The sequence below is a fragment of the Calonectris borealis genome, chromosome 11 (assembly GCF_964195595.1).
Source record: "Calonectris borealis chromosome 11, bCalBor7.hap1.2, whole genome shotgun sequence".
NCBI classification, from domain to species: Eukaryota; Metazoa; Chordata; class Aves; order Procellariiformes; family Procellariidae; genus Calonectris; species Calonectris borealis.
In genome coordinates, this window is record NC_134322.1 from 23,236,404 (window position 1) to 23,257,894 (window position 21,491).

The 21,491-nt window shown below is 54.5% G+C and overlaps 1 protein-coding gene across 1 annotated transcript; it reads left to right on the forward strand.

Annotated features, from left to right (window-relative positions):
• Positions 1 to 5,421: 5,421 nt before the first annotated feature.
• On the forward strand, positions 5,422 to 17,780 carry HEXA (hexosaminidase subunit alpha). The gene is made up of 14 exons (XM_075160580.1): positions 5,422 to 6,479; positions 10,083 to 10,181; positions 10,555 to 10,620; positions 10,782 to 10,828; positions 11,167 to 11,277; positions 12,103 to 12,204; positions 12,303 to 12,435; positions 13,480 to 13,660; positions 13,970 to 14,056; positions 14,403 to 14,475; positions 14,931 to 15,111; positions 15,451 to 15,541; positions 15,959 to 16,063; positions 16,562 to 17,780. Exons 1-14 carry the CDS (start codon positions 6,236 to 6,238, stop codon positions 16,623 to 16,625), a joined length of 1,584 nt encoding a protein of 527 aa, XP_075016681.1. The 5' UTR covers positions 5,422 to 6,235; the 3' UTR covers positions 16,626 to 17,780.
• Positions 17,781 to 21,491: the final 3,711 nt, after the last annotated feature.

Genomic DNA, 21,491 nt, shown 5'->3' on the forward strand with positions numbered 1-21,491 from the left:
ACACCAAGCTAAAGCCATCGCCTCGCACAGCCCTTCAAAACCCAAGGGGAAGAGCTATCCTTGAGCAGCACAGAGCACAGGCATTTAAAAACACGTTTAAACCTCCTTGGGCACCCGACTGTTTCCCTTTCTCTTATAATCCCAGTAATAAACATATATAAACAGTGATGGGATCTTCCCCGTGCTATCCTGCAGACATGGGAATACGGTCCTCCTCCTACGGTCTCAGCCTCATCTTTTCCTGTGGCAAGACTTAGCTGTCAGTTACTCCTCAGTTAAAACACTCACACTTCTCAAAAATACTCGTTGGTATAAAATTTTAGCCATATCTTCTGCAAAAGGTCTTCCTTTCATTACAAAGTTTCCGACCCAACGGTCATGTGTGGAGCCCTGGGTGCCCACTGGCTTCTTGTAGATGGTTGGCAAAAGGTACCCAGAAAAGCAGGGCTGCTGCCTTCAGCTCACCCCAAGGGGATCTGCGCTGCCTCTGGGAATTTTAGGACTCCAGCTACCGAGGAAAGCTGAGAACCATTCTTCTACCCACTCTGAAAAATGATTTAGATCTCCATAGGCACCTGGAGCTTTTTCATTTTATTCTTGCAAGAGCTTAATTACCCAAGTGATTCTAGTAACTGTTAACGCTGAAGCTGACAAGAATAACATATTGCATTGCAATCACCTTGCTCTGTGAAGTTAAGCACCTGCTTAGGGGATTTACGGGATCTGGGCCTCTGTGCAGGAGGAGTTTGTCACTGTGCATCCACGAGCTCTGATTGATTCCAGCTCAGCCCCACAGCCGTGATTGAGAGCAGCCGGGGATGGCAGCCACAAATACTCAGCCTTTGCAATAACTCGCAGCATCTCCCTGTGACAAGCCCCACTTCGCTATACCAAAATGCTGCGAAAAGTACTGGTGCCCCACACCACAACCGCTTCTGGGCTCCTGCCCTGGGAGGTTCACCCGTGGATTTGGGGTGAACCTCCCATCTCACCCGGCCTCCCTCCTGCTCCACCTATCCTTGAGCCAGGCGGGATCTCTGAGAAAAGCCCTTCTCCTCCATCACCTGAGGCACACGGAGCTCCTGCACTGGGAGAAAGGAAACCCAGGAGATTTCTTGATGCCTCGGGTTTGATTTTGGCTGCCTGCACACCCATGAACAACCTCGACCCCGAGCGTGGGCTGAGATGCCCCTCAGCTCACCACCGTTTGTTCAGCCACCCCAAAGCTGTGCGAGCTGGAGATAATCAAGAGGAAAAAAGGCTTTGCAAACAATACCAATAGTGCAAATACCACCAGGCTGAGCTCGAGTCAGGAACCCAAATCTTTCAAGCTGATTAACACATCTCACCTCAAGATTTTTGCCTTAAACTCCACTTTTAAGTTCATAGTTGTTGAAATATTCCTCCTCGCTGAGACCCGCTCCTGCCTGCTCACTCTGAATCTCCCAGGCCTCGCTCCTCTTAGATGTGCTCTCCCATCTGAAGAGGTCCCTTCTGCTCAACTCCATCTGTGCTGAGAAATTCATTTACCACATGCATCTGCTAAACCATTCGATGGCAGCATCTAGCGTGACACGCGGTGGTCAAGGTGGAAATGTAGAGATATGAGAACGAGTCATCCTGTGCTTTGAAAAGCGCAGGGATACGTGCTTGCAGCTCTGAAAGCAGCGTGCTGTACATCAGCCTGCTTCAGCCCCCGAAAGCATGGATGTTCCCCATGACCTGAGCTGTTAGTGAAGGATCTGGCTGGTGAAAATACCCTGGATGTGGATTTAGGGTCATCTCTTGTTTAGGATCTTCTTTGTGCATGTGCTAAATCTCCACCAATCGCCTCTCCTGGCTTTTGCTGGGTGTTTAAATGCGAGCACCCCTCTGCTCGATGAAATGGGTGCTGGTACCTCGGCCTTTCCAGCTCACAGTCTGCAGTGTTGGGGCTCAGAGGGACACTGCTTCCCCCCCGCCATCAGCCCCTTGGGGATGGGTATCTCTGGCAGCGCAGGGAGAGGCTGGGAGACTCACCCGTTCTCCTATGAATCTCAGTTTGGTTTTGGTAGCAAACCCCAGCTCAGGTCACAGCACAGCGAGGCTGGTGGCCTGCTGCTCCTGCTTGGTGTGCCCATGTCCACAGCAAGCTTCAGGGGAGTCACTCTGAGAAGAGCAACATCACCCCGAAGGAGGAAATGTGTCCTTTTCATCCCACCTCCAGTGGAGCATATGCTCCGTCCGCACGAAGCAGCCAGGAGCTGGAAGAGCAGATACATCAGCATCAACTCATGCAGATGGTTTGCTCCCTGCCAGCACCTGCATGACACCGCGCTGAGCAATATCATCCCTGAAATACAGAGATGTGCAACAGGAGGGTCCACACCTGCAAAGACCCAGCACATGCCGATCCTTACTCCCCCTGGACCACCACCATAAGTAAGGTCACTTCAACAAATGCATGGCTGCAACCCTCACGGTTGCAATCCAAATACCATAATTATTTTACCAAGGACAAAAGGGGAGGTAAACAAGCAAATGGAGAGAGTAAGTTTGCCCAGAAAGCTTCTGAGATGTCAAAATTCAAGTCAGAGATCTACAGGCAGTTGCAGGCATTTCCAGAAGATGAACTGTGTTTTCCAAGGCCCTCTTCCAGCCACACCACCAGCAGGTCCCTTGACCTGGGAGCTGGCTTCATTCAGGAGGGAGTGTGCTTAGACAGCGTTTGTCTCAAGGAGTGAAACAAAGAGGAAACTCATGGGAGTGTTCTATGAAGGGCTTCCTCTGTTCCCCTTTTACCTGCTCACAGAGGAATCTGTATGCAAAGCACCCTCCTGTTTAAATGCAGATGCAGCCAAAGTTACAGGGAATTAGGCAGCATAATAAATGGGTTTATACCTTAAAAAAAATGCTGTGGAACAAGGAACTGCACTGACAGCCCAGAGGCCAGCCTCATGCCCCAAAGGTGAACAAACCAGAAAGACCCAAGTGTGACACTGGCCTGGTTTTATAACAATTTATGTCAGAACAATGAATTTGGATTTCTACCAAATTCAGTATTGGTGTTAAGCAGGTAATCCAGCAGAGCCCTGGTGCAGCCCAGTTTTCTGCAGAGTCCCCCAGACACTTGGCTTCCAGCTCTTGCAGTCAAAGAGATGACAAGAGGGGTTTGCAGGTACTTCTGCAACAGGCATCACCTGGCTGGGCCAGTGTGATGCCTTCAGCACCCAGCTTAACCCTGTGCACTGACGTTAAAGTGCCCCTGAGCTGGTACATCCCTGCTGTGGGGCTGGTGATCAGGGTTAGGGCAAGCGGAGGTGCAGTGAGGAGGACAAGTAAGCTTGAACCTTGTGTCTCCCCATTTACCCCCTGCTTGTTCCTTGCTGAACTAGCCTTGAAGAGGCCAACCTTCCCAGGTGGATATATCACCCTGGAGGTATGCTCCGAGACCATGAGCTGGTCTATTGAAGAGCTACTGAACAGCATCAGCATCTTCTGGTTCCTGCTGCTCCATGCCCGATGCAGGACTGTGTAAGCCAGTTCCTTTTAGCCGAGCTCCAACGTTAAACACATGCGTAAGTAGTTTTCTTACATAAAGATGCATTCCTGAATCAGACTGTTAGTCTAGATTAATGCTGGCCAGCCACAGACGAACTTCTCTGAGTCATTCCCCGGAGACATCAGGTCCCCTAAAATAGTAACAACAGAATCCATAGAAAGGCTTGAATATTTCAACTGAAAGCTTTACGTAAGTGTGGTGAACACACCACCCTCCCCAGACTGAAATAAGGATTTGCTTCAGGCCAGGGCACTTTCGCATTTCAGTCTCACGCGCTGGGAAGCGCAGCCCTGCTGACGCTGCTGACATTGCCTGATGCAACACAGCAACAAACTGTGTTGGGTTCTTTTTTCTTCCCCTGCAATTTTAATACAGTGAAGCTACTTGAGGAAAAGTCCAGAGATACTGGCATCAAGCCATGTTGTCAGAAAAGTGGTGGCAACAGCTGGCACTTCAGCGGTTTGCACGTGGAAAGGCAACAAACCCCACTCAAGACCACGGAGGCTGCCTGTAGACCAGCAGCAGCCTTGAGACAAGCAGAGGGAAACTTCAGCGCAACGAATGACAGGAGCCGTTTTCCCAGAGGTCTGACACAGGTTGGAATACAGGCGTTCCTCTCCACGTCCTTTCCTGCTGTGTGATGTAGACAGAGACAGCTGTACAGGGCCAACGTCCTGGAGCAATGGCGCTGGAGTTGGGGGGACCATGGGGAAGCAGCGTGGCATGTGCCACTGTGCTAAATTGGGGTCCTGCCACCTCTCTGTAGGGAAAACAAGGGCCAGGTGAGGATTGTCAGGAGCCTGAGGGCACCAACAGGCTTTAATTGCCCCATTCAGCCTCACCTGGGACCTCCACCCATGACCCGTTGCTCCAGGAGCTCCATTTAAGCTGCGGTCTGGGCAACCAATTCTTTTCTGAGCTCTCCTATAGGTGCATCTGCTCCTAGGCTTTCCCAGGTTGATCTTGGACTTATCTTGGTGCCTTGCTTTTGTCTGGTGATACCTGGACTGTTGATGGGCCCTGTTGCTGCCACCCCATAGCTTGCCTGGCTGTAGGGCTCCACCCAGCTGGTAAGGCTGTTGCCTGGCCCATGTTGTGCCCGTCCTAGGTCCTGGCTCACCATTGCTTAAGTGGATGAGTGGTCTTTGCTGCTCCACAGCATTGTGGAAGAATGATGCAGCACTGCGTAGGTGTTAAGCTCATGGCAATACTAGCTGTCTCTCTCTAACCCCATTCCTGGTGGATCCCAGCTCCCCCATCTATGCATGATTCTTAGCCCCCTCCCTGCTTTTCACTAATCTCATGAAATTCCCACAATCCCATTTAGATCCAAACCTAACTGTGATCCTCTCCTGCTGCCCAGCACGCCCATGACTTCACCTCCATGACACCCCGAAAACCTTCACTGGTACCTCACAGGCTCCCTCACCCCTGGTGAGCACCTTTTTCCATCTGTCTGAAGTCTTTCTTCCCAGCTCCACTGAAACTCCTCCATGTCCTCCCAGCTCTTCTTCACCATCAGTCCCCAGCTTTGTGCTAGTGCTTTTGTAACCTTTGACAGCAAGTTCCTTGAGGGTTTTTCTGCAAAATGCTTTTTTCCTGCTGCTTCTGGCTCTCCCTGTGCTGCCCACTTGAGGGACAATCCCTTAAATTCCCCACCAGACCTTTCCATGATTGTGTCCTGTTCATGCACAGTGGTTTTCATCTTGTGCTAGCATGATGGGGCCATCTCCCTTGTCGTGCTTTCTCCCATGGCATTTGTTTAATTTCCTGCTTGCTCTCCATGCTTCTCAATGCTCCTGATAGCTTGGAGTTTTCTGGCGGCTTCACTGCTTGCTCAGGAGGGGTGGAATAACAGGTTTTTTTAATAATTTGATGGAGTTGGTTCCTGTGCAGGAGCTGGTAGGGTTGTGCTGGCAATTAGATGGGTAAGACTGGGGCTTAAGGGTCCTTATTTGACTTGGGGATTGCTGAGGAATGCAGAGCTGGGAGGGAGGAGGCAAAATAGAGTTCATCTGAGGTTAAGGATTTCCTTGCAAAAGCCAAACTCTGTGTGGAGAGCATCTCCACAACACTTCAGTTGTGTGAGGCTCCACCATGGGATAAAGCCCTTTTTTGTACAACCCAATCAGTATTTCACCCATCACCTATATAATATCCCCAGAAACCTGTGCAAGGGCTGATTTACATCCAGCATTATTCATAAAAATGCATGGTACCAACAAAAGATGCCAAAACCCAAGCTGGATCCAAAGCATGTGCATGCTCAGTCCCACAGCTGGGAAGTGGTGCATGTGAAATGCATGTTTTAGGTCATTAATCTTCTCCTCAAACCCCAAATCAGACTCCCCGAGGTGTCCCCCCCCCCGAGGGCACAGAACAAGGCAGAGGGGCTCTAAATCTTGAAAGACATGACGCTCCTTGAGGGTTTTGTGGATTTATTTAAAAGTAAAGAGGCACTTGCTTGGGTAAAGGCACCCCCGGCAGCTTTGCGGTGAGGACGGGAAGAGTGGCCGCCGGCTGAGCGGGCTGCGAGGCCGCTTGTGGCTCGAAGGCGGCGGGCAGCCCCGCGGGAGGCGGGCCCGGCAGCCCGGCTCTAGCCCGTCCCGTCCCCGCGGGGCCGAGCTGCCATTTCGCGGGCGTCCCTCCCGCGGCGGGCGGTGCCGCCCCCTCCCTCAGGCTGCGGGGCGCGACATGGCGGCGGGGCGGGCGCTGCTGCTGCCGCTGCTGGCGGCGGCGGTGCTGGAGCCGGCGGTCGCCGTGTGGCCGCAGCCCCAGGCCGAGCGCTTCCCGCCGGGTGGCGGCCGCTGCCCGCTGCCTCCCCGCCGCTTCAGCTTCGCCTACGCCGCCGGCTCCGCCGTGGGGCCGGGCTGCGCCGTGCTGGAGGCGGCCTTCCAGCGGTACTGGGCGCTGCTCTTCGCCGCCGCCCGCCCGACCGGTGAGGCGGGGAGGGGGCTGCCGGCGGGGCGGGGGGCTCTGCAGCCTCCCCATGCGGGGACGAGGGGCCGCTGGAAGGGCGGTTGATTCATTCACGTGTAGCTTTATTCTTTAAAAAAACCCCACAAAACCAAACCCTCGCTTATTTTTGGGGTCAAATCACGGGTTTTGTGTGGCGATCTGCTTTTTAACCCCCTTATTTCCTCAGTTCAGGAAGGGCTGGTCGTGAGGGGGATGGTGGCTGTGGTCTGGCGTTGCATCTCATAGCAAAGGGCAGCGTTGCGTTCGTATGTGGAGGGTGATGCCTGTGGCACGCACATTCTAAAATAAAATAAAATCTAATCCTGTTTGGCACAGTGAGCACTAGTTGTCTTGCATTTCTTTCAAGGAGTTAGGCTCTTGCTGTCAAGAGTTTGCTCTTTCTATCTCTTTTTTCATCTCCAGATCGTGTTTCAGCTCCCCAGCGCTTCCTTTTCTTGCGACTGCGGGGAGAGCTGCTGCCGGTATTGCAGTCGCTCCAGGTTCAGCGCTTTTCGCAAGTCTTGGCTCTTCCCGTTTCTAGCAGGTTTTGGTGTCCAGTGTGAAGCTTTGCCTTGAGGAAAAGACTCTTGTTGCTTCATGCATGTTTCTTCCAAGTATGTATTCGTGCTATGGGGCTTTTTCTGCCCTTTTTTCATAAGGTAAGCTGCTAAGCGTCCCAAGGCAGCGTGTCTTTTCTGGCAAAGAGAGGTGGTAGCTCTTGGATTCATCCTGAAATCGTAGGGTAAAATGAGGAAAGGCAAAAGCTTTGAGAGCCTGGGCTTGATTTGGGACAGGTTGTAAAGGTTTCTTGTGCCCGGACTTCTCCATGATAGCACCTGTCTGGGATGAGATGCAGGAAATTCCGTGGCTGCGTTCATAGAGGCAAACACAGGCTGGGGAGCCGGCACGCACGATGCTCAGTGCCTGCGTGGGTCTGCGGTAGCCTGAAGCGCTATATCTGGGAAATATGAAATGCTTCATTCAGCAAGAAGAGCTAGTAACTCTGCTTCCGAGTGTTTTAAATGTCAGCGTGAACTCTGTCGCCGCTGATGAAAATGGAGAAGGGTAATGGTGTTGGAAGCCACTCTGCTTCACCTTGAGCACATTGTGCTTTGAAAAAGGCAAGTTTGAAACACTGAGGAGAACCGTTTGGCTTGGTTTATTTCTTCAACTCTTGTAAGTAGCAATAGAAATAAATTTTGATTTGGGACCTGAGGAGATTCCTCTTGTTTCTTTATTGCTGCTAGGAACTAAACTTAAAACAGCTGATACAATTATTCACGTTTTCCTGTTCCTCTCAGAGGGGAAATACGACCATCAAATCACTTGGAGCGACTTCATGTGATCACGAGGTCGAGCTCATACTCATTGCTTTCCACACACCCTGCTTTATGACGCTCAAACTACACAATTAATTTTAAGGCTTTTTTTCCGTCTTTGCCTTCCTTTTTTTTTTTTTTTTTTTTTTGCACATGGGTGTTTAGTAATAACAGGCAATGGAAACCCTGTATGGAAGGAAATAGTTTCTATTAATAGAGAAAATAAGAGAGAAATCGCTTTCTGTCTGTTTCAGAAAGCTGCTATGTCAATTTAACAAGCAAGCAAAATTATGTCCAAACCCTGCGTTCATCCTGGCCTTCAAGCGTGAAAACAGAGACCGGTTTAAGTTAGGAGGGACTTATGGGGCTCTTTGGTCAAGCCCCTGCTCAAAATAGGGCCAACCTGGAGCTGGAAGCAACTTTGCAGTTGGGTCAAGCTTCTCACGGCTGTGTCTGGCTGAAATTGTGGTATTCCCAAAGATGGAGAACTGAGCCCTTGCTGTAGTGTTTGACCACCCTCAGGGTGAAGAATATATTTTTTTCCTTATCTCTAATTGGGATTTCCCTTGTTGCTCTTCCCTTGTTTCTTGTCATTAAGCTGGGCAGCTCTAAATGAGCCTGGGAGAGACCCTGCGTGGAGCTCAGGCCAGGACCTCCCATGCCTGATGTCTTATTGCTGTTAACCTGCTGCAGTCATTGTGTTAGCGTCCTTGTCTTCCAATCCGTGACTGTAATTAACTTGATGTGTGCCTTCACAGCGCTCTTTTGAACCGTGAACTTCAGCCTTTGTGGTTGATGGGTCACCGATCCCTGCTGCGCCCATCTGCATTGCCTTCCAGGTGTGATAGCGGTGGTGCCTGCCTGCTCCTTGGCCAAGGAAGCCACGTTTGGGTTTGGCGATGTCTCCCTGGGCAGGTTTAAACACGGTGCATGGTGGTGGGACCAATTCTCGACAGAATGAGTATTTCCCCTGTCCGCTGTCTTGAGAGTGGCTGTCCCTGGGGAGCTGCCATCTTGCTGAGCAGAGGGAGCAGGGCTTGCCGCGCCGGCGTGCCAGCTCGCACATCTGCGAGGTTGCCTTGGCTACCGGCTCGTCTGTAACTGAGAGGAAAGCTCAAAACTGAGGACTATCTTTGAGCCATTTCCCTTCTCTCTGCAGAGGTTTCGCCATTCCTTCATGGAGAAATTTGGGGGTTCTGGCTCCTGCAAGCTTTGGAGCACGGGCTCTGCATTTCACCTGAACAGTGGCGGTGCCACAGTCCCTCTGAAGTCTGCTTGGTGCCTGGCTTCTGACCAGGCTCACTCAAAGCCAAGCTTTTTCTTTTTCAGTGACCATATTGAACTGTTCCTGGGAGCCATGTGGGGGTGTAGGCATGGACCTTGGCTGTGATCAGCAGGTTCCCACCCAGCTAACCCGTATTCCTCCTGGCCAGAGAGTGCTATGTGTAGACCCATGCGTCTCAGCGAAGGCTCCTTTGGAGTTGGGGGAGCGACTCCAGTGAAGACTCGGGGCTGTGCATCCTTGGAAGTGCTCCTTCAGATGGGGAAGCGTGGCCAGAGCTCCTGATTGGGATCTGAATGTGGCTGGGTTTATTTTTCCAGCCGCTGTGCCTGGGACCTGCTCTGCAGAAGGTGAAGTCGGTCGGGAGCCTTTCTGTGCTGGGCGAGAACTTTTGGTGGCCTCTAACTCAGCCCAGCTCTGCAGTATGCTTGGATTCATTCTCCACCCTTTTTTACAGGGTTTCTTTGCCCTTTCTGAGAAGTGTGGGTAGGGTAGCAAGGCTTTTGGGTTTGTGCTTTTTTTCCAGTGCTGGCAGAGTTTGGAAACATGAAGCTCTTCACCCCCCTGGAGAAGATTTGAGTAGTCATGGCTGTTACTTAGAGCAGGGGCTGGTGTCCAGGAAGCTCTGGGGGCTGCTGCTAGACCGTAGTCTGATGTCCCTCCTCTTTTGTGTGCTCCTTTTAAGCTTCCACTGCGAAACCTTCCCTGGGGGCTTCCTCACCAACAGGAACCAACTTCTCCGAGCTGAAGGTTGGGATCAGCTCATGTGCTCCTGGTTGCCTGTGGTGAAAGAAGCCCCTGCTGTGAACACCCCTGTGTCTGCTCTGGGATGAGGAAGGGGGTGGCTGTTTCTGCCACGTGTGTTAAAAGTCCCCATACTCCTGCGCCTCCGTCACTAACTGGGCTGGGAGGACGGCGGTGGACTGGAAGCAGGGAAAAGAGCCCGGATGGGGTTGATGTCCGTGGTCTGTGTCCTTTGCAGAGAATGAGCAACCCTGGGGGACGCCCTGCACTCAGCTCCTCGTCTTTGTTGCCACGCCGGGCTGCGATGGGTTTCCCAGCCTGGACTCCAAGGAAGGCTGTGAGTATTGGGGTTGGGAGCGGGAGGGAGTGACTGGAGCGGGAGTGTGGCTGTTTCTGAGCCCATGACTTGGAAATAGCACTGTGCAGCACTTACCCCCGATTTTAGGGAGGCAGCATCCTCACTGTATTATTGAGAAACGGGGGCAGGGAGGGAGTGACTTACCTGAGGGTGCTGATAAAGCAGTTGGAGAGGTTTAAAACAAAAAAAACAAACCCAAAAGTTGGTTCTCTGGGATCCCGGGGTGCAGTCCTGTATCAAAACTCTGCCTGGTGCTGCTGCAACCCCATAGCTGGGGCAGCTGTGGCCCGTAGCAGTGCGTGATGGAGCGTGGGATAAAATGCCAGCGCCGGCCCCTCTGATGCTGTTTCAGATAAGCTGTCCATCTCAGAAGGCTCCTTGCTGCTCTCTGCGGATGCTGTCTGGGGAGCTCTCAGAGGTGAGGTGTGCTTTCTGTCAGGCATTCCTGCTCTTTCTGCCCCAGGCCTATGGGGATGTCTCTCTCTGCCTCTCTCTTTCCGTAGACTTATTTGTTAATTGAGCTCTGTTCCTTTGGGGGAATCTGTGCTGAGAAAGGGACTGTGTGTGGTTTTCCTGCAGGCCTGGAAACATTCAGCCAGCTCGTTGGGAGAGACGAGAACGGCACGGTGAGTCCTGGCCTCATCTCCTGGGGGCAGTCGGCTCTCCAGAATGCTCGTGCCTCCATGGGGACAGGCCGAGGATTGCCGGGATGCTCGGGATGAGGGGGGTACTAGCAGTGCAGCCTCGCCAAGGGCCAAGTAGAGATTAATGAATCCAGCCAGATCCCTGCCTTCTGAGCAGGTAAAACGTTGCAGCTCTTTCTGGCTAGCTTGCACTCTGGGCAGTGAGGGTACCCCTCCTTGTCCTGCCAGCCCTGGGGACAAAGGTGACCCTGATTGTCTCCTGCTAGCGGCTGCGTTGCCCTAAGCCTTGCTCACTTTTGCCTCGTGTTCTCTGCATGCAGTACTACATCAACAAGACAGAAATAGTGGACTTTCCCCGCTTCCCTCACCGGGGACTGTTGCTGGACACCTCTCGTCACTACCTGCCTCTGAGAGCCATCCTGGAAACTCTGGTAGGGTGTTCCCAGCTCCCTGTGCTAGGAGACGAGGTTGTTTAGTTGGGTGTCCCTTCCTCTGCAACAACTGAGGGCTCCTTGAGTGGGCTGGAGGGCTTTTAGGGTTTTTGCTCCTTTCCAAAGATCCTAGGAGCCGTCTAGTGCGTAGGCCACTGCGTCTACATCTTGTCAAGGACGAGCTTGTCAAACGCAGGTTTTTTTGAAGAAAACCAGCTTGCTTGTCCCTAGATGAAGCAACAGAGTGCTGCAGGATGGCAGCATGACCTCAATTCTTAGCATACATATGTGCATCATGGAAAAATGCTTCCATGCTGTAGGTCCTTCCCGGGGCCCATGGCTGTGTTTGCTCTCAATGTAACTCACAGCTGCCTCGTTTGGGAGATTTCTCAGCTCCCTTTGTAAGTGGGAGAAGGAAGAAAACCCTGAGCTATCTTGGATTCCTGCAATCCAGATTACTTTCCGAGGCTGGGTTGTTTCTGAGGTGAGGGAAACACTGACTTCTTCCCAGCCACATTAGATGAAGGTGGGTTGTGGTTCTGTGATCATCCCAAGCAGAATTAAACTTCCACGTCTCCACTATTGGCTCAGTTATAGGGAGAACAGGGATTTTATTGTGAGCAGAAGCGCTACTGGCCCTCTGCAGCAATTTGTGGTGCTGGTGTGTTTGGAGAGGTGTCTGAATCCCTCTTGGATCCTGGGGAGCATTTATGGACTCTGCCTTGTCCTTTTGGAGCACAGGGACCTTGTCCCTTTTCTGTGGCAAGCTGGGTGACCTTTCAGAAGAGACAGGGCACGTTCATCTTTGTTCCTGTTCCTTCCCAGGACGTCATGGCTTACAACAAGTTCAATGTGTTTCACTGGCACATTGTGGACGACCCGTCTTTCCCTTACGAGAGCTTGACCTTCCCACAGCTCAGCAAGCAGGTGACCCACCCCGATCACTGTGTAGCGCCCGGCCCAGGGCGAGCAGATCCCTCCCTTGGCACCTGAGCAAGGCGCTGAGATCTTCCGTGTTCCCCCAGGGAGCCTTCAATGCCATGACCCACGTGTACACAGCCAGTGACGTGCAGACAGTGATCGAGTACGCCCGGTTGCGTGGCATCAGAGTCATCGCGGAGTTCGACACTCCTGGACACACGCTCTCCTGGGGTCCAGGTGAGGAGCAAACCCCGCCTGCTGCTGCTGTGAGGAGAGTTGTAGTTGTACCGGGGGGAGGAAGGGGATCTGCAACCTGGATCCCAAAAGCTGGGTGTGGGTAGCCATGTCCCACGGGCTGGCTTTGAGGAGGAGCAAACCGTTGTCTGGGGGAACTAGGACCCAATGGTCCAACTTCTAGAACAAAATCCAAAGGGAAGATGTTTCCACGTCTTCTTGGGTCCAAGCTGGGTGATTTTTTTAGGAATATCTGCTCTGCCAAAACCAGCATCATGGGCATTGAAGGAATCTTGGGTTTAACTGGGGGTGCAGCTGACCAAGCTTCCTCACTCTGCTCAGCTGTGCCCCCCTCCTGACACGCTGCACCCTGCTCCGAGGACTGGAAGTGCCCCCTCTTCCATGTCTGGAAGTGCGAGAAGCTCCAGGAAAATGTTGCCTTGTCTTGGTCTCTCCTTCCCCTGCCTCCAAATGCCATGTCCTGCACTGGAGTACAACCTGTGCACGTGGTCGCAGCCAAAACTGTGGCTGCCCCCCTTCCCTGTCTGCAGCGGGTGCGTGGAGCTGGGAGAGGGTGCTGGGGACTGCACTGGCATTACCTTTCCCCAGCAGCTCTGTGTGTGGTTTCCTGTAGGAATCTCCTGGAAAAAAAGCAGTGGGGCCCACCATGAGAGATACCAAGGGGAAACCTGGGATGGGTGGAAACTAGCATCCTGCAAAGATCTGGTGTCCCATCCTCAGAGTAGCTGAGGGGGGGAAAAGGGGTGTCCAGCCTAAAAGGCTCGAGCCCTGCTCTAACCTGGGAGTGTGTGTTTGGGGCAATGGATGGGGGGGGCACAAGGTACGTGCATGGATCCCTCCCCATCAGGTCAGGCTTCCCAGGCAGAGATCATTTTTCTGCTGCTATATTATGCCTTGTGCACCATGCCCGGGTCTTCTGTCCCCTGGCAGGTCCTGGGCCGTGCTGAGGAGGGTCCAGGGGGTTATACGGGGTGATATGGCCATGCTTAGCCCCTTCCTCACTGTCCTGTGTTTGTTATGACCCAGGTGCTCCAGGCCTCCTGACTCCCTGCTATTTGGGCAAGGATCCTTCTGGGACCTATGGGCCCATCAACCCCATCCGTAACAGCACCTACCAGTTTGTGACCAGTTTGTTTCAAGAGGTCAGCACTGTGTTCCCAGATTTCTTTCTTCACCTCGGTGGCGACGAGGTGGACTTCACGTGCTGGTGAGTCTGAGATCAGTCTGGGTGGGGACTCGGGGGAGTATCTGGGACTGGAGTCCTAGCCCATTGCTTTTTGGTCATGATCATCTGCACATCTTTGGTGTCCTGCTCCCCCAGGGTCTGTGTGTTGGTGCCTGGGGTTTCTGTGCTCATGGTGATGCTGGTTGTGGGAAGCCACTGGTGCTGGCGCAGCCACAGCTCTTGGAATGCCTGGGCTAGCCTTGGACCGATGTGGGAAGGACTTGGCCATGTCTTGGCCTTACTCCAGAGCTTGGGTTGCAGTGCTTTTATTCTCTTCTCTTTGGTACACAGGAAATCCAATCCAAAAATTCGTGCCTTCATGAAGGAGATGGGCTTTGGTGAAGATTACAAAAAATTAGAGTCATTCTACATCCAGAGGTAAGGACCTGAGCCTGCAGCTGCAGTATGTGACCAGCACAAATGTCTTCTGCTGCCTCGGGGACACCTGATCTCCTTTTCAGGAGCACGCCCATGTGGGCATGTCTCCCTGACCCCAAAGGGAGTAGGCTAGCCGCGTTTTATTGGGAGATTGGCCACAAAAAAGCCTGGGGCTGAGGAGAAAGAAGGCCCATAAGGGGTCTTCAGAGAAGTACCTTCAGAAGTACCTTCACGTCCTGCTGCGGGTGTTGGGAATATTGGCGCTGCTGCTTTGGCTGTATGCAACCAGCAAAGAGGGCGGCGTGTAGTTGGGATGACCCAAAACTCAGTACTCTTTCCACTCCAGGCTTCTGGACATCATCTCTTCCCTCGGAAAAGGTTATATTGTGTGGCAGGAGGTGTTTGACAATGGAGTGAAGGTGAGAGCTGCCTGCTTTCCCTAACGCAGTTGCCTGTGCTGGGGTGAACAGTACTAGCACCCCAGCCAGACACGCTGGTGTGCTCTGGGGTGCCGTGCTGGGGCTGGCGGGGGTTACTCTGTTACAGGGCGGGGGTTGATCTTGAGATGGTGCTGCCAGTGAGCTGCCCCCTTGGTGGCTTTGTCACACGGCCGTCAATGGGCTCTTTCCTCCGGGTTCTTGTATATACACCTGCAAGAGGCAGGTTTTAACCTTCTGCAAATGGACTTATCCCTCCCTCTGTTGCTTCTGCAAACCAGATGGGAAGTGGCTGAAAAGTCAAGCCAATGTCTGGCTCAGTTTCCCTTTGGGGGTGTTCAAAGCTGTGGATGGGTCAGGGCGTTCTGCTTGCGAGGGGAGGTGGTGCTCTTGTTGCCACAGTCGTCCCGTGCACAGGGTTCACCTGTGTTCTTCAGGTGAGGCCAGACACCATCATCCACGTGTGGAAGGAGAACTCCACACCATACATGGAGGAGATGGCAAATGTCACCAAGGCTGGCTACCGGGCCCTGCTCTCTGCCCCCTGGTACCTCAACCGCATCTCCTACGGGCAGGACTGGATGGCGGCATACCAGGTGGAGCCTTTGAAGTTTGAAGGTGTGTTCCTTGTGTCCCCTTCCCGTACGACAGCTGACTTGTCACTCGGAGGTAGCGCCAGGGCTGGGTCTCTTGCTAATTTGTTCTCACTGCCGGTGTGAAGGTGCGTGAGTGACTGTGTCCTTGGTTCTTGTGCTATGTCCCGTTCCCTTGATGCTGACAGAAAACAACTCTGCTCTCCCCCAGCCCGGGGTTTGAAGTGGGGGCTTCCAGAAGGGCAAGTTATCGCCTCCGTAGCTGAGCCACTCACTGCTGTTACAGGCGCCTCTGTGGGCAGGGCGATAAGTCACCCTGTTATCTTACAACACCCCATCACCTGAACGCTGTGTCCTCTGGCAGGCGGCCCCGAGCAGAAGGATCGGGTGATCGGCGGAGAGGCGTGCATGTGGGGTGAATACGTGGACGTCACTAACCTGGCCCCCAGGCTCTGGTAAGAGAAGCCGTGGGGAGGTTAGCTCGAGTCGCGTGGGGCAGGGCTCGGGCTCGTTTCCTTCACCGCTGAGCAACGTGCGCCAAACGCTGTGGGTTTATCCCTGTCCTTGTCCCTGTCCCCTGGCAGCGCCTCTCTGCTAGCAACAGCTCCACTGAGGCTTAAATGAGGGTTTGTAAGACTGTAACGTGCTCCTGTACAACCTGCTGCTGCACCCAGTACGTGTTTAATGCTGGTCTCTGTCCTGTCACCCCGGTACGTCCTGATCCGCATGTGTCTAGGAGTGGATCTTTTGATATATAGAAGCTATGTGCTGAAGGACTTTGGTCAGGAAAGTGTTTGGGAGCTCAGGACTTTGTGTGAGAAGCTTTCAAACTCCCCCCTGACCTGACTGCCTCTGTCCCTCGTTCCTCCCAGGCCAAGAGCTGGGGCCGTAGCCGAGAGGCTGTGGAGTAACGCGACCGTCAGGGACTTGCGAGATGCCTACGTGCGGCTGGCCGACTTCCGCTGCAAGCTCCTTGGGTAACCGTTTCTCCTCGCAGCTGGAGGCTGGCTCGCGGGGACGACGCAAATGCCACCCTCCCTGGGGTTCAGTCCTGGGGAGGGCAGCGAGGGTGAAGTGGGCTTTCCCTGGTGCAAAATGACCCTTGTTTTTATGGAAAGTTCTGAGCCTTTCTCCTGCCTGTGCGTGGGCAGAGCTTGCTTTGTGCAGTGCTGGAAGAGAGCCCTTGCTGCCGGCGTGGGCTGGTGGCTCTGTCGAGGAGAGGGCTTCGTGCTGAGGAAGGGAGACCCGTCAGCTATTGCCACCCCTCCTGCAGCACCAGGACACCTGCCCTTACCCCGTGCTCCCACGCGTGAGCAAAAAACCAAGTCTATAAGCGCAGGATGAAAACCGCTCCCTCCTTGTCACGCCTGAAACGGGGCACCGATGGCCAACCTGCGCTCCTCGAACCACTCAAACCTGACGGTGCGCTTTGCCTGTGCCCTCTGCGTAATGCCATCTCTCTGCTCTCTTTCCAGGCGTGGTGTCCAGGCGCAGCCTCTCTACGTAGGATACTGTGAAAATGAATTCGGCGGGTTTTGAAGCTAGAGTCCCACTGACCTCGGTCGCTGTGCACACAGGAGGAACGATCCCTCTCTCTCAAAAGCTGCTGGCTTGGCGGAGGGACCCCTTCCTGCCCCCAGCTTCTGCTCTTGCTTTGTTGCAATGAACTTTTTTTTCCTTAGTGTGCACTCTTTGCCTCTTTTTCTATTTTTGTGTCTTTAAATCTATAAATAAATGACCCTAAAGAGGAAAAAGGTGCCTTTTCATGTTCAGCTGGGGCTTGGGAGACCGTGCAAGGGCTTTTGTTAGCAGGAGAGTGGGTAGGGCTTGTTCCGGAGATGCCGGTGGAGGAGCATCTGCCTGTGCCTCATGCCGGTGGCTCCGGAGCTTGCTGGGTGCCTGCGCAGCTGGATAAACTGTTTAGTCTCTGCTGCTATCAGACTCCATCCCTGCAGGGAGAAGGTGATGAGAACGTGTGGGATCCCCCAGGTTTTTTTTGACCTCCCACCGTCCACACCTGGACAAGGCACTACTTGTGCCAGGGTGTTATCGTGTGGTGACCTTGGTTTTGCTTCTGTGGCCTTCCACGCACCAGTGGTCAACGCTGTGGTGTTCCTGTCCTTGTCTCTGTCTCTTCTCTCTCTGCCCATTCCAGGCAGGAGGCTTGCCTGCAGGCCGCCACCTCTGCTGCCCCAAACCCTGCCTGCTGCCACCTCCTCCTCTGGCTTCTGAGATCCTGAAGCCTCTCCAAGGAGACCTCGAACCCACTGAGCTGGGCAGCGCGTGGATGTTACGGAGTCACTGCTCCGCTCTTCAATCCGCTGTTGGCTCTGATCAGGATTTGGCCAGCTGATCAGTCCTCCCTCTGCTCTGGTGTCCTCGGGGTGGGGAGCTCAGCTCCAGGTCTGCATCCCAGAGGTTTGGTTTGGATAGTATTTTCCTTGGAGAAGAGACCGATGGTCCTGCAGAGCTGGGACAGTCGGGGTCCTTGTCATTGATGATTGGGGTTGCCGTGCTGGAAACGGTGTTCAGCTCGAAGCGGGGAATCTCTCGGGTAGAAATCCTGGCTGATGGGACTGTTGTACATGTGTCTTGGTCTTAGTGAGATCTGCTGTTATGGCTGGAAACCTTTTACTATTGAACTTTAAATTAAAAATATTGAATTAGCTTTGAATTAAAAATATTCAGAAATCATTAAGTCTTGCATTCCTTTACCCTCCTGCGAAGGGATACCCAAACACTGCTCCTCTGAAGTGATACGTCTTAAGGGGGGTGGGAAGATGATTGTGAAGCCCAACCACCCCGGAGCAGGGAAATTTACCCAGATTTGGGGGAAAGAGGGATATTTTTTCCCCCTACTCAGGGTGGGAGGGGAAGGGCTGCCTTCCTGTGCCCCGTTTCCTTGGGGAAGATGCTCCTTTGCTTCCTCCAAGTCTGTGTGGGAAACTGTGCCCCTTTTCTCTGTTGTTTTGGTTGTAAATACTGTCCTGGTCTTGTGTTTAAGGCTGAGTGGAAGGCACCAGGATTGCTGATCAGCCCTGTCAGTCCTGGCATGTTTATTTCTCTTAAATTGAGTAACCCAAAAGACCTAAATAATAACAGCTGCTTCCTTTTTGCTGGGGTTTGATGTGCTGTCAAGCCCTAAAAAGCTCGGAAAGGCTGGTGTAATTAGTGCTCCTTCCTCACTACCAGACCTGGCACGAGCAAATGCTCATCAGAAGCTTCTCATCCCTGTGAGGACATCTCCTTGTGCTCTGACCTGAGTCCCCGCTGATGCCACCCAATGTCCCCGTGACATCTTTTGGGGTGGCTTTTGGGAAGCATTGCTCTACAGCACAAACGCCTCGGGTATTTGTGGAGCAGAAGCTTTACCTTCTGGTCCAGGCTGGTGGCCTCCAGTGCTTTAGACCTCAAGATGCTGATTTAAGACACGTTAAAAGGGATGACGGGCATCTGCGTTCCTTCTCTGTTTGTGGTTTGGGGCAATCAAAGGTGTTGTGTCCATCTTCCTTTGGGGAAGGACATGCTTGAACCTCTGCTCCAGCTCTGCGTGGCCGCTTCTGCCTGGCTCTTCCCGCAGCCACGCTGGGGGAAGGACCGCTGAGAGATCACGGTTTGCTGATCGGACGCGGTGCTTTGGGCTCCGAGGGGGTGGCAGGCGCCGAGGAAGGGGGTTAAAAGTTGTTTTTAAAAGTTGTTTTTTTCCCTTTTTATCCCCGATGAGGCGTAAATTGGTACTTTTACCCGGTGCTTTTGTCACTGCGGGGACACCTGCTGCTGGTGGGGCTGGGGCCAAGGGGGAGCCTGACTCTGGGGAGGGTGCTCTGCTCCTGGGAAGGGTGCCCTGCTCCCGGAGAGGGTGCTCTGCTCCCGAGGAGGGTGCTCTGCTCCTGGGAAGGGTGCCCTGCTCCCGGAGAGGGTGCTCTGCTCCCGAGGAGGGTGCTCTGCTCCTGGGAAGGGTGCCCTGCTCCCAAGGAGGGTGCTCTGCTCCTGGGTGCTCTGCTCCCAGGAAGGGTGCTCCGCTCCCAGAGAGGGTGCTCTGCTCCCAAGGAGGGTGCGCTGCTCCCAGGAAGGGTGCTGTGCTCCCGAGGAGGGTGCTCTGCTCCCAGGAAGGGTGCTGTGCTCCCGAGGAGGGTGCTGTGCTCCTGAGGAGGGTGCTCTGCTCCCAGGAAGGGTGCTCTGCTCCCGAGGAGGGTGCTGTGCTCCCGAGGAAGATGCTGTGCTCCCGAGGAGGGTGCTCTGCTCCTAAGGAAGGTGCTCTGCTCCCGAGAAGGGTGCTCTGCTCCTAAGGAAGGTGCTCTGCTCCTAAGGAAGGTGCTCTGCTCCCAGGAAGGGTGCTCTGCTCCTAAGGAAGGTGCTCTGCTCCCAGGAAGGGTGCTCTGCTCCAAGAGAGGGTGCTCTGCTCCTAAGGAAGGTGCTCTGCTCCCAGGAAGGGTGCTGTGCTCCCGAGGAGGGTGCTCTGCTCCCAGGAAGGGTGCTGTGCTCCCGAGGAGGGTGCTGTGCTCCCGAGGAGGGTGCTCTGCTCCCAGGAAGGGTGCTGTGCTCCCGAGGAGGGTGCTGTGCTCCCGAGGAGGGTGCTCTGCTCCCAGGAAGGGTGCTGTGCTCCCGAGGAGGGTGCTGTGCTCCCGAGGAGGGTGCTCTGCTCCCTGGGCGCTGCCCTGCGCACGCCGAGGGGCTCTCCACCATCACATCCCAGCTCCCTGCCTCACCCTGCCTGTCCCCCCGGCTTGCCAGGCTCCCTCCCACCCACGGCGGGGTGCTCCAGCGCCGGCGGGGCTGGCTCGGGGGGGACCCCCCCAACCCAGCGCCTTCCCCTAACCCCTCGTATTTGTGACCGGGGTTAAATATCACCCCACGGTCCCGCTTCCCGGGGGGTCTGCACCAGCATCTCCCCAAAACCGCCATCCTGGGGGCGGCTTGGCAACGTTGTCACCCTTGCAAAGGCCGGGATCCCCGTCGGGGGGGGCGGGGGGGAGCACCCCGCTTTCCCCCGCCGCGGCCTCGCCGCGCGGCCCGTTCCTTCCAGAACATCTATTTTGGTCGCGTAAAACTTGCCGGGGAGCAGAGGAGAACAGGCAGCGTGTGAATCACTCGGGGCCAACGGGTTTAAAAATAAACCCCGGCGGCGGCGAAGAACAGCCGCCGAGCCCCCAGATTTCGGCAGGATTGTGCTCCCCGCCTCTGAAACCCACCCGTGGGTGCCCACCCTGGGCAACGTCCCCGTCCATTGGGTTTTATTGGGACGCACTTGCATATTTTTGCACATGCTTGCATGCACGTGCACGTACTTGCAGCCATGTCTAGATGCTTGCATGCATATGGGCGCTCGCAAACACGTGCACCCATGCACACGCATGCACATGCATGCGTATGGGCGCTGGCAAACACGTGTGCTCATGCACGTGCTTGCACACACATGCATATGAGCGCTTGCAAACACGTGCACCCATGCACATGCTTGTGCACATGCGCATACCTGCACACACGTGCAAATGCATGCATGCACACACACGCACTTGTACGCCATTGCACAGGTTTGCAGCACAGGCATGCGTCTGCATGTGCTTGCGCACACGCTTGCATGTACTTGCACACGTGCACACCCTTGCAGCTATGTGCACTCACTTGCAGCACGTTCATGCACATGCACGTGCTTGGACACACATGCACAGACTTGCACACAAGCTTGCACCCGCACATGCACACGCGTGCAACATGCATGCACACGCTCGCACACACCCCCCCATGCTCAGACACGATTGCACACCTGCACACGCGTGGCAGCGCATCGGGGAAGCCGGGCACCCCCATCCCAGCTGCTGCTCTGGGAGTAATTAATTAACAACCACGCCGGGTATTAAAGCCGTTCGGTCTAATTACAGATTTTTCGGGGTGGCGGGGGGTGCAGGAGGGAGGCGCTTCCCCCCCCCCAACTGGAGCAACCCCAAGGGGGCAACCGGGGCGGCGCGGGGTCCATCAAGGTGAAAAAATGCAACAACAAAGTGCCAAAATTGTCCCTTTTGAGCCTTTTCTGTGTATTTGAATCCCGCTCTACGGTGGTGGCGGGTGGGGAAGAGGGGGGTGTTAACTCTGGAACCTACTGAGGGCTGCAGGGGTGAAGGCAGGCGGCTGCTCAGCCCCTTGGCCAGCCCTGCTTCGGGGTGACGGGGGGGGCGGGGGGTGATGGGGGTGACGGGGATGACGGGGGGTGACGGGGGGGCGGGGGTGACGGGGGGGCGGGGGGTGATGGAGGCTGGCGGGTGATGGGGATGAAGGGGTTCGGGGTCAGCCCAGCAGGGGGCAGTAGTGGGCGGAGCCGGAGTACCCCGCGCCGCTGCCAGCCTCCCCTCCTGATTGGCCGCCGCTCCCTCATTATGCTAATACCTTGCGTCTCGCCGGGGCCAG

What these genes read in the sequence shown, in the direction of transcription:
- HEXA (XM_075160580.1), top strand. Translation starts at nt 6,236, where the DNA reads ATGGCGGCGGGGCGGGCGCTGCTGCTGCCGCTGCTGGCGGCGGCGGTG. An exon ending in CCTGGACTCCAAGGAAGGCT is followed by an intron (nt 10,182 to 10,554) that starts GTGAGTATTGGG and finishes ATGCTGTTTCAG; the next exon opens with ATAAGCTGTCCATCTCAGAA. An exon ending in TTCCGCTGCAAGCTCCTTGG is followed by an intron (nt 16,064 to 16,561) that starts GTAACCGTTTCT and finishes CTCTCTTTCCAG; the next exon opens with GCGTGGTGTCCAGGCGCAGC.